General features: G+C 42.4%; 1 protein-coding gene across 1 annotated transcript; it reads right to left on the bottom strand.

Annotated features, from left to right (window-relative positions):
• Positions 1 to 216: 216 nt before the first annotated feature.
• Positions 217 to 12,667, bottom strand: eif2d (eukaryotic translation initiation factor 2D). The gene is made up of 15 exons (XM_029720232.1): positions 12,369 to 12,667; positions 4,397 to 4,587; positions 4,220 to 4,303; positions 4,030 to 4,120; positions 3,775 to 3,882; positions 2,679 to 2,926; positions 2,225 to 2,342; positions 2,054 to 2,099; positions 1,752 to 1,858; positions 1,504 to 1,662; positions 1,302 to 1,391; positions 1,011 to 1,106; positions 797 to 917; positions 512 to 686; positions 217 to 395 (listed from the first exon to the last, which is right to left on the bottom strand). Exons 1-15 carry the CDS (start codon positions 12,422 to 12,424, stop codon positions 322 to 324), a joined length of 1,764 nt encoding a protein of 587 aa, XP_029576092.1. The 5' UTR covers positions 12,425 to 12,667; the 3' UTR covers positions 217 to 321.
• Positions 12,668 to 14,231: the final 1,564 nt, after the last annotated feature.

Below are 14,231 nucleotides of genomic sequence, written 5' to 3' on the forward strand. Positions count from 1 at the left end.
GTCAAAGAAATTCTGGGCATTGTATCGTTAATGAGGGCTGTTTCTACGGAACACAGGGCAGTCATATTTTAATGACTTGGTCATTTTGTCATAAGCAACCATGGTCACAGAATGCCCAATGTCAGGTATTGTTAACCCCACCCATAGACCCAGAGGATGATGCTTGGCCAGGTCATATTCTAACTGTGTAGTGTATTGTAACATTAATAACACCAATTTAGCCAAATCCTGGAGTAGACTTTATTTCATGAATGATAAACAATTTGTTGTTGTTGGGCTTTTTTGCACATCTATACTTGTTGATGAAATATTGAACTTCTACTATTTCTTCCTCCCAGGCTTCTGAACTTTGTTGTCTAGTCCCTGGATGTACTTGCAGGGAATTTGATACTTGTCTGCAAAATAAAGCATGAAAAAGCCTTAGAAATTATGCACATAAACACCTGTTAAATCAAGAGACGGAATCAAGACATTACAAGACTGAGGTTTCCAAAAGGACATATTTGCGAACCTAGTAGAAGTTTGCAGACTTGCTGGACCTGGTTTCCCTGTATTTGGACCAGGACTCGGTCCTTGGAGCCGGGGACCGGGTTCAGAGCTGAGCTGGCTTGGACTCTGTGCTGCAGGGCGACTGACACAGCCATGGGGTCCAGACCATACACCTCCAGGTTCTTTATCATAGTCACCTAAAGAGAAGGGAGATATGGATGGACGGAAGGATATTTTATTAAAATCACAAAGATTGAGGAGTGTTGCTTTAAAACATGAGTTCGTAAACATGTTGTCATGGGTGTACCTTCTTGTTGGAGCCCCTGGAGGCCACAGAGATGTCTATGGGCTCAATGTGGCCCTTCTTTACTATGGGTGGCTGGCCAGGGAACACCAGCTGGTGGCAGTGCTGCATTTTGTATAGCGTCCTATGGACACAAGATGGTGGTGTTAAGTCATAATCCAAGGCCAGTGATGCAGCATGACTTCAGGCCAATGTTTCACTTCCCATAGCTGTTTACCTGCTGAAAAGGTCATCCCACTTGAGTGCCTCCACCTCCTGGTACTCTGACTTCTCCAGTAGGCAGTCACATAGGATCGGGTTAATGATGACATAACTGGTGGAGAGTTCACACAGACTGTGTTAATATAGGATTGTTGATAGCTACCACCTTGAACAGATACTCTCTTGGGGCATATTTGCGCTAGCAGTGCATCTCCCAAACAACTGGATATTGAACGTCTCAAATCATAAAATCATGTCTCAAATAATGAATGAAAGTGAAAGCTTTGAATCCACGCAATCATCTCACTTTTTATTATTCTCATCAACCAGCTCGTTCCTCTTCACATAATCTGTGATGATTGCTCTCACTTCCGCTGGTTGGAGTACTGTTCCTTTCCTTTGAGAGAGAGCACATACATGTCAGTATAACACACAAAAAAAATATTAAAACATTTTAAAAAAAAAGACTACAAACACACTAACGCGTGCAGGCATGTACCCAGACTCACCTCTTCTTGGCATCTTGAAACAGAGGCTCCAGACGAGAGGACACACTGTAGAGGGTAGTGATCTCAGGGGGATGGTAGGGCTTCTCCCCCTCTGCTCCTCCCACCTCCACTGAGGCCTCCTCTATCCCAGGATCCTTTGGGGTGCGGAAGGAGCGCAGTCTAGATGCAGCAGAAAAGACAGTAGTAAAACACTATTGCTAATCTCAAGTCCCTTCATAAATGTCGTAGGTGGAAGAAGCTATACTCACTCTGAGTTCTTCCAGTCAACCTCTACAATGCTCTCCACCCCTTTACTCAGCTCCTCCACCCTCACCAGGCTGTGCTGCTGCTGCATGCACTGAAGGAACTTGGATAACTGGGGACAAAACATTAGATTTAGGATTTAAAAGGATAATTCAGTGATCATTGATGGATAGTCAAATTAAAAATGTCTGGGGTTTGCCATGCTGTCTCCAAAATTCAAATTTATTAGAAACATCATAGCATTATGAAATGAAATGTATTTTACAAGTTAAGTCGAGGACCACTCTTATTCTAAGACAGGGGTTACCTTTTTATAACTTGATTTCTTGATGTCAAGTTGCTTTCCACTTGGACTGTAAAACAACAATTCATATGAGTGTTCAATTCAAAGCTACTTCTTTTAAGCAGAATCCTAACTTGAGATAGGCCAGATGCACTGATGTCAGTGGGAAACTCAATGTTCCCGAGTAGTGTTTACCAGCAGGAGAACATGTGGATGCGCAGGAAGCTACTGGTCAGCAGGGGGAGCTCTGACTTCTTCACTTTGCTCTTGAGCGCCTGGAGGAAACACTGCAGCAGCAGGGCATCCATCTGCTCTGTAAGGACAGGACTATGTTTGTGAGATACAATTACAGTATATATATCACAAACATGTCTATTTTTTGGGGTCAATTCATGACTCATATGCAATAAGATACCTGCTTTCAAAGAAAGACACTTAAAATCAAATATGTTTGCCATCAATCTCTTTGTTTTAAGGATTTTGATTTATTAAGGACAAAGTAATTGTGTTGGAATTACATATTGACAGAACACTAGAGTAAAAAAAAAACAGAACTCTTCTCAATTCCCTTAGACCCAAACACATGGATACATATAATAACTGCCAAACTCTCCTCTCCCTGGATCTCCAGTTGAGCAGTAATAGCTACCTTGTGGGCTTCTCAGGTCTTCTCCTTCCTCTTTCCCGTGCTCTCCCTCCTCCCTGTCAGCCAGGCTGAGCTCCTGGATACCAGGACAGGGGGCATCTGTGGCCTTGTCACCATCAGAGTTGGGACACGGTTCCTCTTCACCCCCCTCTGTTGCCTCATCATCCTCCTCTTCTTCTCCATACATTGCCTCGACACCCTCAGTGTCCACATCAGGAATGGAGGGAGGACCAGACTTGTCTCCAAATGCCCTAAAAAAATAAAAAGTATAACACTAACCAGGTTTCCATCCACAGTTTTTATGCGAGTAAAGTCATACCGTATAAAAAATTAAAATCACGACAGCTGTGATGGAAACAGGAAGTTTCGTTACAATTTTATAAATGTCGACAGATAATCTGTTCGTTCGACATGGTGGGATCTTTTTGTGTCTAAAATTAATTATGCAATAAATGGTGGTGGAAACGACTTTATGCACAAATATTGATATAATATAATATTGAAGTAGACTTGAAGTCCGACTATGACTCGGGAAACCATGCAGTTTCCTAGGCTACAGACTTCACAGGGTGGTGAAAGTGCAGTGATCTTGATGACCCTTTCCCAATAAATATCAATGGTCTTATTCTGGTGGCCTGCTGAATGATGCTGGACTACCATTTCACAAATAAAAATATTCTTCTCGCCCTCAACCATAATAATATCATCATGTAGACTAGCCTACCCGCACTGTATCTGCTAGAGCACACATGCCAAGACCAGAGTAGGCTATTCAATGCAACAGTTTGTGACAAAACTATCGGTAGAGTTGAAAATGTGATGGAACTTTAGGTTTTTATTTGTTACATGAAAACTTAAGCAAAAAATACAATTTTGTTTGCACTACGTCATCATGTACATTTTTTTTTTTCGCAACAAGTTCGTTGGGTGGAAACGCACAAAATGCTTTTATCTTTATGTGGATTTTAGAATATTCACATGAAAATCTGTCCCCAACTGGATGAAAAACTAGCTATTGACAAACAAATGTGTCAGGGTTATAGTAATTGACAGTCTGACCATGCTTCAGTGTGTGTGTTGAGGTTGACCAGGCACTCACCACAGGCTGTCCATGTAGGTGTGGAGGACTGACACCCCTCTGCCCTTCATGCCCAAGCTCCTCATCTCAGCACTGGACATGGTGGCAGTGCCCACTGCCATGGGAGCCCTGGAAACAAACAACCAGGACGTTGTGAGAAAGAATATGAAGCCTGTCATTGTCAATGTGTTCATTATAGACAGCGGTAATAGCCAATTAGTGACCACAAACAGCTTCAGTCGATCAACTTCCTTCTGATGTATGGCTTAGCCCTACCTGTTGCTAACAACTTTAACAGCACAGCAGTCCCCCTTCTTCACCTCTGGGAGACCACTTAGAGGCACCACCACTCCAGGCAGCATGAGATCTGTGGAGGAGCAGGGAGGATAGAGTTTCAGAATACATGTTAATGACTGATACATTGATTAATATTAGTCCAGGTTTTACATAAGACAAATAACCTTACCTGCCCCTCCAGCCAGCTTCTGTAGCACTGGAGGCCATGTTGTGAATGTTGGCAAGACATGGGGATAATGCCAAAGCGTATACACTGAAAAACAACAAGACATACTGTACAGTCAAGATTTCCCTTTTTTTCCTGAATTATATGGTCAGTGCATCTGCCACTTGACTGTAACACTACCTGTGGGATAGAGGCATTTCTCCAGCTCAAAGAACACTGGGTTCTTATGAAGCATGTAGAGGGTCACTGCATCTCCCTTGTGGGCATAAATCTTCACTACATTCAGCTCCTCCTTGTTTGGGACCAACTCGGACAGTTCCTCCACGGACAGAGAGGGAAAGGCTGTGGATATGTCAGCTTTCAGCTTCCTCCTAAGGTGAGAGGCGATATGAAATATTATCTGAAATATACTGCTCAAAAAAATAAAGGGAGCACTTAAACAACACATCCTAGATCTGAATGAAAGAAATAATCTTATTAAATACTTTTTTCTTTACATAGTTGAATGTGCTGACAACAAAATCACACAAAAATAATCAATGGAAATACAATTTATCAACCCATGGAGGTCTGGATTTGGAGTCACACTCAAAATTAAAGTGGAAAACCACACTACAGGTATCCAACTTTGATGTAATGTCCTTAAAACAAGTCAAAATGAGGCTCAGTAGTGTGTGTGCCTGTATGACCTCCCTACAACGCCTGGGCATGCTCCTGATGAGGTGGCGGATGGTCTCCTGAGGGATCCCCTCCTAGACCTGGACTAAAGCATCCGCCAACTCCTGGACAGTCTGTGGTGCAACGTGGCGTTGCTGGATGGAGCGAGACATGATGTCCCAGATGTGCTCAATTGGATTCAGGTCTGGGGAACAGGCGGGCCAGTCCATAGCATCAATGCCTTCCTCTTGCAGGAACTGCAGACACACTCCAGCCACATGAGGTCTAGCATTGTCTTGCATTAGGAGGAACCCAGGGCCAACCGCACCAGCATATGGTCTCACAAGGGGTCTGAGGATCTCATCTCGGTACCTAATGGCAGTCAGGCTACCTCTGGCGAGCACATGGAGGGCTGTGCGGCCCCCCAAAGAAATGCCACCCCACACCATGACTGACCCACTGCCAAACCGGTCATGCTGGAGGATGTTGCAGGCAGCAGAACGTTCTCCACGGCGTCTCCAGACTGTCACGTCTGTCACGTGCTCAGTGTGAACCTGCTTTCATCTGTGAAGAGCACAGGGCGCCAGTGGCGAATTTGCCAATCTTGGTGTTCTCTGGCAAATGCCAAACGTCCTGCACGGTGTTGGGCTGTAAGCACAACCCCCACCTGTGGACGTCGGGCCCTCATACCACCCTCATGGAGTCTGTTTCTGACCGTTTGAGCAGACACATGCACATTTGTAGCCTGCTGGAGGTCATTTTGCAGGGCTCTGGCAGTGCTTCTCCTGCTCCTCCTTGCACAAAGGCGAAGGTAGCGGTCCTGCTGCTGGGTTGTTGCCCTCCTACGGCCTCCTCCACGTCTCCTGATGTACTGGCCTGTCTCCTGGTAGCGCCTCCATGCTCTGGACACTACGCTGACAGACACAGCAAACCTTCTTGCCACAGCTTGCATTGATGTGCCATCCTGGATGAGCTGCACTACCTGAGCCACTTGTGTGGGTTGTAGACTCCGTCTCATGCTACCACTAGAGTGAAAGCACCGCCAGCATTCAAAAGTGACCAAAACATCAGCCAGGAAGCATAGGAACTGAGAAGTGGTCTGTGGTCCCCACCTGCAGAACCACTCCTTTATTGGGGGTGTCTTGCTAATTGCCTATAATTTCCACCTGTTGTCTATTCCATTTGCCCAACAGCATGTGAAATTTATTGTCAATCAGTGTTGCTTCCTAAGCGGACAGTTTGATTTCACAGAAGTGTGATTGACTTGGAGTTACATTGTGTTGTTTAAGTGTTCCCTTTATTTTTTTGAGCAGTGTAGTTTTCAGGAAATGTTGTTATGCTTTCATTTCCACAAGCCTATAATAACTGAATTACAACCACCATCTGCACCTTAGTGGTAGAGTAGGAAATGGAACAGGTCAGATATCCAAAACCTAGATGTATGCAATAATCTTCAGTAGCCCAAAGGCCGGCAGATGACGATATTTAGTCGCTTCATCGCCATCTGCCGGCCTTCGAGCTACCGGCACAGTAAGTTGAAATTTGATTTAACTTCTGGCTTCCAACCGACAGTTTTTGTGCAACCCAATACAATAGCGAGCAACGCTGCAGTGTAAATACTCCAGCGTTGCTAATAATAGCAGATAGGTACCCATCTGCACTAATCATAGACGCTAACTATCTTTAGCGTCTATTGACGAAGGGGGCTCAATACGCATTTCATGGGGGACTTTTGTTAAGAGCCCCGACGCTTTCTCTAAATGTGAACAGGCATCACTTCCAGTAATGTTTTGGAAATATTAAAAGATTGTGTTCCTTATATCAGTGAGAAATCATTTTCAAAAAAACAAAATGTTTAATTACTACACACCTTCATAGGGTTACCACACAGCCATATTTCCATGTTAAAGCACTTGTTCACAGAAAAGATATGGAAGACAGGCATATCAGCACTAAATAGATTTCTGCATCTCCAAACACCTGTGTGTAAACGGAAGACTGACGCCACAAACGTGTGGTCACTGAAAAACACTGTCGGCTGCAATTGTGTTAAAACCAGTTAAAAAAGTGTCCAGTAAGTGTATATTTTGATGTGATATAAAAGTAGATGTCTTTAGGTTTCAAGAACCGTACGTACCGCAATTGAGAATCATTTTGATTCCCATTAAGACGGAGTATTTTGCTGATTTGGCTTCCAGAGCCAATTCGCCTCTAAACAGAACATGTAAGGTCCTTTGACTATACAGTGCATCTGTGAAGTATTCAGACCCCTTGACTTTTTCCACATTGAATTACATTACAGCCTTATTCTAACATAGATGAAATAAGTGTCCTCAATCTACACACAATACTCCATAATGACATGTCATAGACATTTCTGCAAATGTATTGAAAATATCACATTTACATAAGTATTCAGACCTTTTACAAAGTACTTTGTTGAAGCACCTTTGGCAGCGATTACAGCCGCGAGTCTTCTTGGGTATGAAGCTACAAGTTTGGCATACCTGTATTTGGGGAGTCTCTCTCATTCTTCTCTGCAGATCCTCTGAAGATCTGTCAAGTTGGATGGGGAGCATAGATGCACAGCTATTTTCAGGTCTTTCCAGAGATATTCGATCGGGTTCAAGTCCGGGCTCTGGCTGGGCCACTCGGGGTTTTCGGAGACTTGTCCGAAGCCACTCCTGCGTTGTCTTGGCTGTGTGCTTAGGGTTGTTGTCCTGTTGTAAGGTGAAACTTTGAATATTGAAAAATAATTGTGCATTTTTTCCCCATATTCCATCCAGTTCGCTTGATTTTTTATAAAATATTATACTGGATCTTTATTGAATAAGTGCTATCTAACTGTACTGTTAGTCATTCAATTCCCTTTGTTAATATGGACTCTTGATCTTTTGTTTTATCGATGAGTACTGAATTGCATGGCCTCCAAAGGCACATTTAAGTGTCCCATACAATAAGGGGATCTGCTGTACCTATGTTATGTCGGAAAAAGTCAGTTATAAATTATTCTGTCCTAGTTAAAAACAAGTTATCATCCAGTAGGCTTTGATTAAATTATCATCCACCTCGTTCACCTTGCCTGGGAGATGAATGGCTTGTAGGGAGGCCAGATGGGGTAGGGCCCATATCAAGAGTTGTTGGGCCACCTGTATGGAACATACAGACCTCGTTCCCCCTTGATGGTTGATGTGCAATGTGGATATTGTCGTCGTTCAGCCACAACTCCGTGAAGCATAAGATGTTACAGTTTTTCCATGTCCCATTGGTAGTTTAATCTTCCAATAACTTGTCCATTTTATTGTCCAAAGATTGCATGTTTGCATGCAGAATTGAGGGGAGTGGGGGTTTATTCGGTCGCCTCCTACTCCTCAGAAGGCAGCCCGCCCTCCGGCCTCTCTTTCTCCGCCTCCTCTTCACGCAGATCACTGGGGTCGGGGCCTGTTCCCAAGGGACCCGTATATATCCTCGTTGGGCTAGGGGGCAGTATTTTCACGTCCGGATGAAAAGCGTTTCCAAAGTAAACTGCCTGCTACTCAGGATATGCACTCTAAAGTTTCTAAAACGGTTCAAATCATGTCTGAGTATAACAGAACTGATATGGCAGGCGAAACCCATCCCAACTCATCCCCCCCCTCAAAAATGTTTTAAAAAAAATTCAGCTTACCACTATTTTCAATGGCTAGTACTATAATTATAAGCCCAAGTCCTCCCAAATTGCATTTCCTAGGGCTTCCACTAGATGTCAACAGTCTTTAGAAAGTGTTTCAGGCTGGTTTTTGGAAAAATGACCCAGAAATTGTAGTTTTTCTAGGTGGCTCCCATTTTGGCAGTAGTGTTTCCAAGCGCGTGGAGGAAAGCGCGTTCTTTCTTGTTTATCTCTGGTAAAGACAATAACGATTCTCCGTCTTAAATTGTATCGTTTATTTGCGTATTAGGATATCTAAAGGTTTGATTATAAACGTTGTTTGACTTGTTTGGAAAAGTTTATAGTAACGTTTGGGATTCATTTTGTATGCATTTTGACAGAGGGAAACTGAGTGGATTATTGACTGAAGCGCGCCAGCTAAACTGAGTTTTTATGGATATAAAGAAGGACATTATCGAACAAAAGGACCATTTGTGATGTAACAGACCTTTTGGAGTGCCAACAGAAGAAGATCAAAGGTAAGGCATTTTTTATATCGCCATTTCTGACTTTCGTGACGCACCTCCTGGTTGAAATGTGTTTGTCATGCATTTGTATGATGGGGCGCTGTCCTCAGATAATCGCATGGCTTGCTTTCTCCATAAAGCCTTTTTGAAATCTGACACGGTGGCTGGATTAACAAGAAGTTAAGCTTTATTTTGATGTATTAGACTTGTGATTTTATGAAAGTTAAATATTTCTAATTTAATTTGAATTCCGCACTCTGCAATTTCACCGGATGTTGTCGAGATGTTCCGCTAGCGGAACGTCTAGCCATAACAGGATATCCTTGGGCTCGTCAGAGTCGTGAAAGAAGAAAAAGGATTCTACTAGTCTGAGGTGGGTAATTGCAGTCCTGATGTCTAGAAGTTATTTTCGGTCATAAGAGACGGTAGCGGCAACATTATGTACAAAAATAGCAAAAACATAAGTTACAAACAACGCAGATAAACGAACAAAAAATACACGATCGGTTGGGGGCACGTAAAACATCTGCCTTCTGCTCTGGAGCCATCTTATGTCATATCGGTGCATCACTAGTCAAGTTAGTAACTACAGTATGTATTAGACCACCCAGACACAAAGATGGTCATCCTTCTGAACAGAATTGCAGAACACAAATTAAACTGCTCAGGGATGTTACCATGATAACTTTGGTGGTTTTAAAACACCTACAGAGTTCAATGGCTTTGATAGGAGAAAAATTAGGATGGATCAACATTGAGTGAAAAGAATACAAATATACAGAATATATTCAAAAACATGCATTCTGTTTGCAACAAGGCACTAAAGTAATACTGCAAAAAAAACTTTTGGCCTCAACGCAAAGCCTTATGTTTGAGGCAAACCCAACAACACATCACACAAATGAGGCAGTTGCTCAGTGATGGTGGCTGCATCACGGTATGGGCTAAGCACAGGCAAAATCCTGGAGAAAAACCTGCTTCAGTCTGCTTTACACCAGAGACTAGGAGAGGAATTCACCTTTCAGCAGGACAATAACCTACAACACAAGGCCAAATCTACACTGGAGTTGCTTACCAAGACAGTGAATGTTCCTGAGTGGCCAAGTTATAGTTTTTACTTAAATCTGCTTGAAAATCTATGGCAAGACTTGAAAACTGCTGTCTAGCCATGATCCCCAAAATCTTGACAGAGCTTGAAGAATTTTGATAATAATAAAATGGGCAAATATCACACAACCTAGGTGTGCAAAGCTCTTATAGACTTACCCAAGACACCTGTGAATCGATGCCAAAGGTGTGTCTTCTACAAGTTGTCCTCTAACCAGTGATGTACATATTATGTGTAGTGTTGGAGGGTTGTTAGTTTTAAAACAGGATGTGCAACCTCATCTCCCCCCTCTCACACTATTTAATTTGAAGTGATAATCGATGAATGTGGTGAATTCCTCTTTATGTTTTGGTAACCCCGTACTTTTCAAAACATAGCGGTTGGTCTTCTGCGGGTTGTTCTCTAACCAATGCTGTAAAAATACCTCCAGTTTCAATGTGGTTTTTGAGTTGGTAGTTTCAACAGCACAACCCAATTCCCCTCTAATACATACTGTCCACGCGGAAAGTATTCAGACCCTTTGACTTTTCCACATTTCGATAGTCTTATTCTAAAATTGATCCTCAATCAATACAATAATGACAAAGCAAAAACAGGTTTAGACATTTTTGCAAAAGTTTTTTTTTTTTTTTTTAAACAAGCTTGGCACACCTGTATTTGGGAAGTTTCTACCATTCTACTCTGCAGATCCTCTCAAGCTGTCAGGCTGGATGGGGAGCGTCGCTGGACAGCTTTTATCAGGTCTCTCCAGAGATGTTGGATCGGGTTCAAGTCCGGGCTCTGCCTGGGCCACTCAAAGACCTTCAGAGACTTGTCCCGAAGCCACTGCTACGTCGTATTGGCTGTGTGCGTAGGGTCGTTGTCCTGTTGGAAGGTGAACCTTTGCCCCAGTCTGAGGTCTTAAGTGCTCTGGAGCAGGTTTTCATCAAGGATCTCTGTACTTTGCTCCATTAATCTTTCCCTCGATCCTGACTAGTCTCCCAGGCCTGCCGCTGAAAAATATCCCCACAGCATGATGCAGCCATCAACCATGCTTCACCGTAGGAACTCTTTGGCCTGAATCCCAAGCATCACATCTGGAGGAAACCTGGCACCATCCCTACAGTTAATCATGGTGGTAGCAGCATCATGATGTAGGGATGTTTGTCAGCGACAGGGACTGGGCGACTAGTCAGGATCGAGGCAAAGATGAACAGAGCAAAGTAGAGAGATCCTTGATGAAAACCTATTTCAGAGCGCTCAGGACCTCAGACTGGGGTGAAGGTTCACCTTCCAACAAGACAACGACTCTAAGCACACAGCCAAGACAACGCAGGAGTGGCTTCTGGACAAGTCAATGTCCTTGCGTGGCCCAGCCAGAACCTGGACTTGAACCCGATCCAACATTTTTGGAGAGACCTGAAAATAGCTGTGCAGCGACGCTCCCCTCCAAGCTGACAGAGCTTGAGAGGATCTGCAGAGAAGAATGGGAGAAACTCCCCAAATACAGGTGTGCCAAGCTTGTAGCATCATAGCCAAGAAGAGTTAAGGCTGTAATCACTGCCAAAGGTGCTTCAACAAAGTACAGAATAAAGGGTCTGAATGCTTATGTAAATGTGATATTTCATTTTTGACATTTGCAAACATTTCTAAAAACCTATTAGTGCTTTGTCATCATGGGGTATTGTGTGTAGATTGATGAGGGAAAAAAGCTATTTAATCAATTTTAGAATAAGGCTGTAGCATAACAATGTGGAAAAAGTCAAGGGGTCTGAATCATCTCTAAATGCACTGTAAATATCAGTGAGAATAGTATTGACGTATACACTGAATGGGTTCATCAGGAAGTGAATAGAGGATGTTGTTCCCATTGACAACTGGAACGTTTTAAAACCAAAACCCGTAGACAGTTAATAAATACAAGTAATACGGTTACTATTTATTCCCATGTATGTGTAGATGGTACATTTTAAGTCTTCAATATCACTAACTGTTTCTGCATATTGGCTATTGATTTGGACATGTTAACTGTGCTATTGGGCGATTTATCTGAATGTTGTCTCAACTGGAAGCAGCAGCAAAACAATTTAACTTCAGTTTTAGGAATCTTACTGTCAACATTCATTTCCAATGGTATCGTACTTAACCAGGTAGAAACCGCTGACCGAGTCCAAAAACCTGCAGTGATAATAAACCTAAATAAACCTAAGATCTATACAGTCTATAGCAAATGGAACAAGGGACTCTCCTCACCTGTCAGATCCTTTGATCACTGTGTTGGACTTGACACGGAACGATTTCGAAAACATCGTAAATGTGACCGTCGTTAATTCAAGCTCTTACTCCTGAGATGTATTGAAATATTTACTAAGTTTAAACCCACATTTCGCAAGTTAATTCGTAAAAAAATTAAAATACAGCACTAGAAATGGAAAGCAGCGTGTCCATTTTGGTGCATCATAAAATACGTCCGACAAGACTCTGCCATTGCTGCTAGTTAGTTCCTAAGATATATCTTAACATTTTCGCCCCTGCACAAACCCTCGAGTTGCCGAATTGCTATTATAAACTGGTTACCAACGTAATTAAAGCAATAAAAATAAATGCTTTATCATACCCGTGGTATACGGCTGGCAGCCAATCAGCATTCAGGCCTTGAACCACCCAGTTCATTATCCAAAATAAATCCCTACACAACCTTGGGGTCCTGTGAAGGAGGAACATCCACCGACAGGATTTCTTGCACAACCTCGGCTATGAAATTTGTTGGTACCCTTCCCAGGGGCGAAAATCTGATATCAACTTTGGAGGGGACAATTACATTAAATTTTCTCAAGAGCAATTCCTGAGGGGGACACCAGAAGTAGTGCTGTAACACATAGCCTACATTGTAATATGGTAAATGTATATTGAGGAACCAAAGAAATAAGGTGTTTGCCGTACTCCTAACTACCGGTACCCAAAACTACACAACTAATCACAACAGCAATACCATTGCCTTTAACAAATCTTAGTTCAGTCACCAGTTTAAGTTGAGAGTGGGGGTATCCATGGCATTTTCCAATTATGTTCCTATTTTACAAGTAAAAAAAAATTGAGAACCTTTTATAATGTTGCCAAACAAAGACTCAACAAACTTACCTGAGACTCCCTGTCTCTGCCAGTCTGTCCCTGCATATCTGTCCCCAACTCTGCTGTCTGTGTGCCATCTGTTGCCTGCTCTGCCTAATGACATCATTGTGAAACATTTCCATTAGAATTTCATTTCTTTCTTATGAACATTTTATCAACTAGTCTTTGAGATATTAGGCTACTAGGGTTCTTACTTTGCGTTTTGGTGTACTGAAAAATACTCTGATGTCCGTCTTTTATTTTTCTGCCATTTTTCTACCTGGCTGGCTGGCTACACACACACACAGTGTGTAGGTTATTTACAGTAGGAGATGGGCTTCTATCATCTTATCTTTTATCATTCTATTTGGGCTTCGATCTAAAAGGTAGCTAGCAAATGTGAAACGGATTAAAATGACAAGAGTTGACAGCTGTATGAGTTCACCATTTACACAACATATGCTGCAACCTTTTGTAATTTTAATAGTTTGTTTCATATTGGCTGGCTTCCAACAATAGCTGAATTTGCAAAGCTAGCGAGCACCAATTCCGTTTCAGTGGTGTTTGCTATAATCTTTGCTACCCGGGTTAAATAAAGGTGAAATAAAATAAATAAATAAAAGTTCCCTTGCGACAATTTAGCTTTTGTAACGAGACCATTAAATATATTTAAGACAATGGTAGAAGAGAGTGTAGTTCTGTTTATCGCTAACCTTATCACAGGGACTTTGAAGCACTAATTTACATCATCTGCATGCTTATCTTGGAATAAATTGATGATAGTAAAGATTCCATCTTTGACAAGGCCACATAAATGGAATAGGTACTAGCTAGGTTAATAGTTAATATTTGCGCGCTAGCTCTGCATATTCAGCTGGTGTGTGTGCGCGATTGACTGGATTAACCTCACGTCAATTACGTTCATTGAGTGCCTTTCAGACAGTAGATACGACCTCTCTGTTACCTTGCCAACTAAGGAACTGGCAGTGGATCAAACCATTGTGA

The sequence above is a fragment of the Salmo trutta genome, chromosome 28 (assembly GCF_901001165.1).
Source record: "Salmo trutta chromosome 28, fSalTru1.1, whole genome shotgun sequence".
Taxonomy (NCBI): domain Eukaryota; kingdom Metazoa; phylum Chordata; class Actinopteri; order Salmoniformes; family Salmonidae; genus Salmo; species Salmo trutta.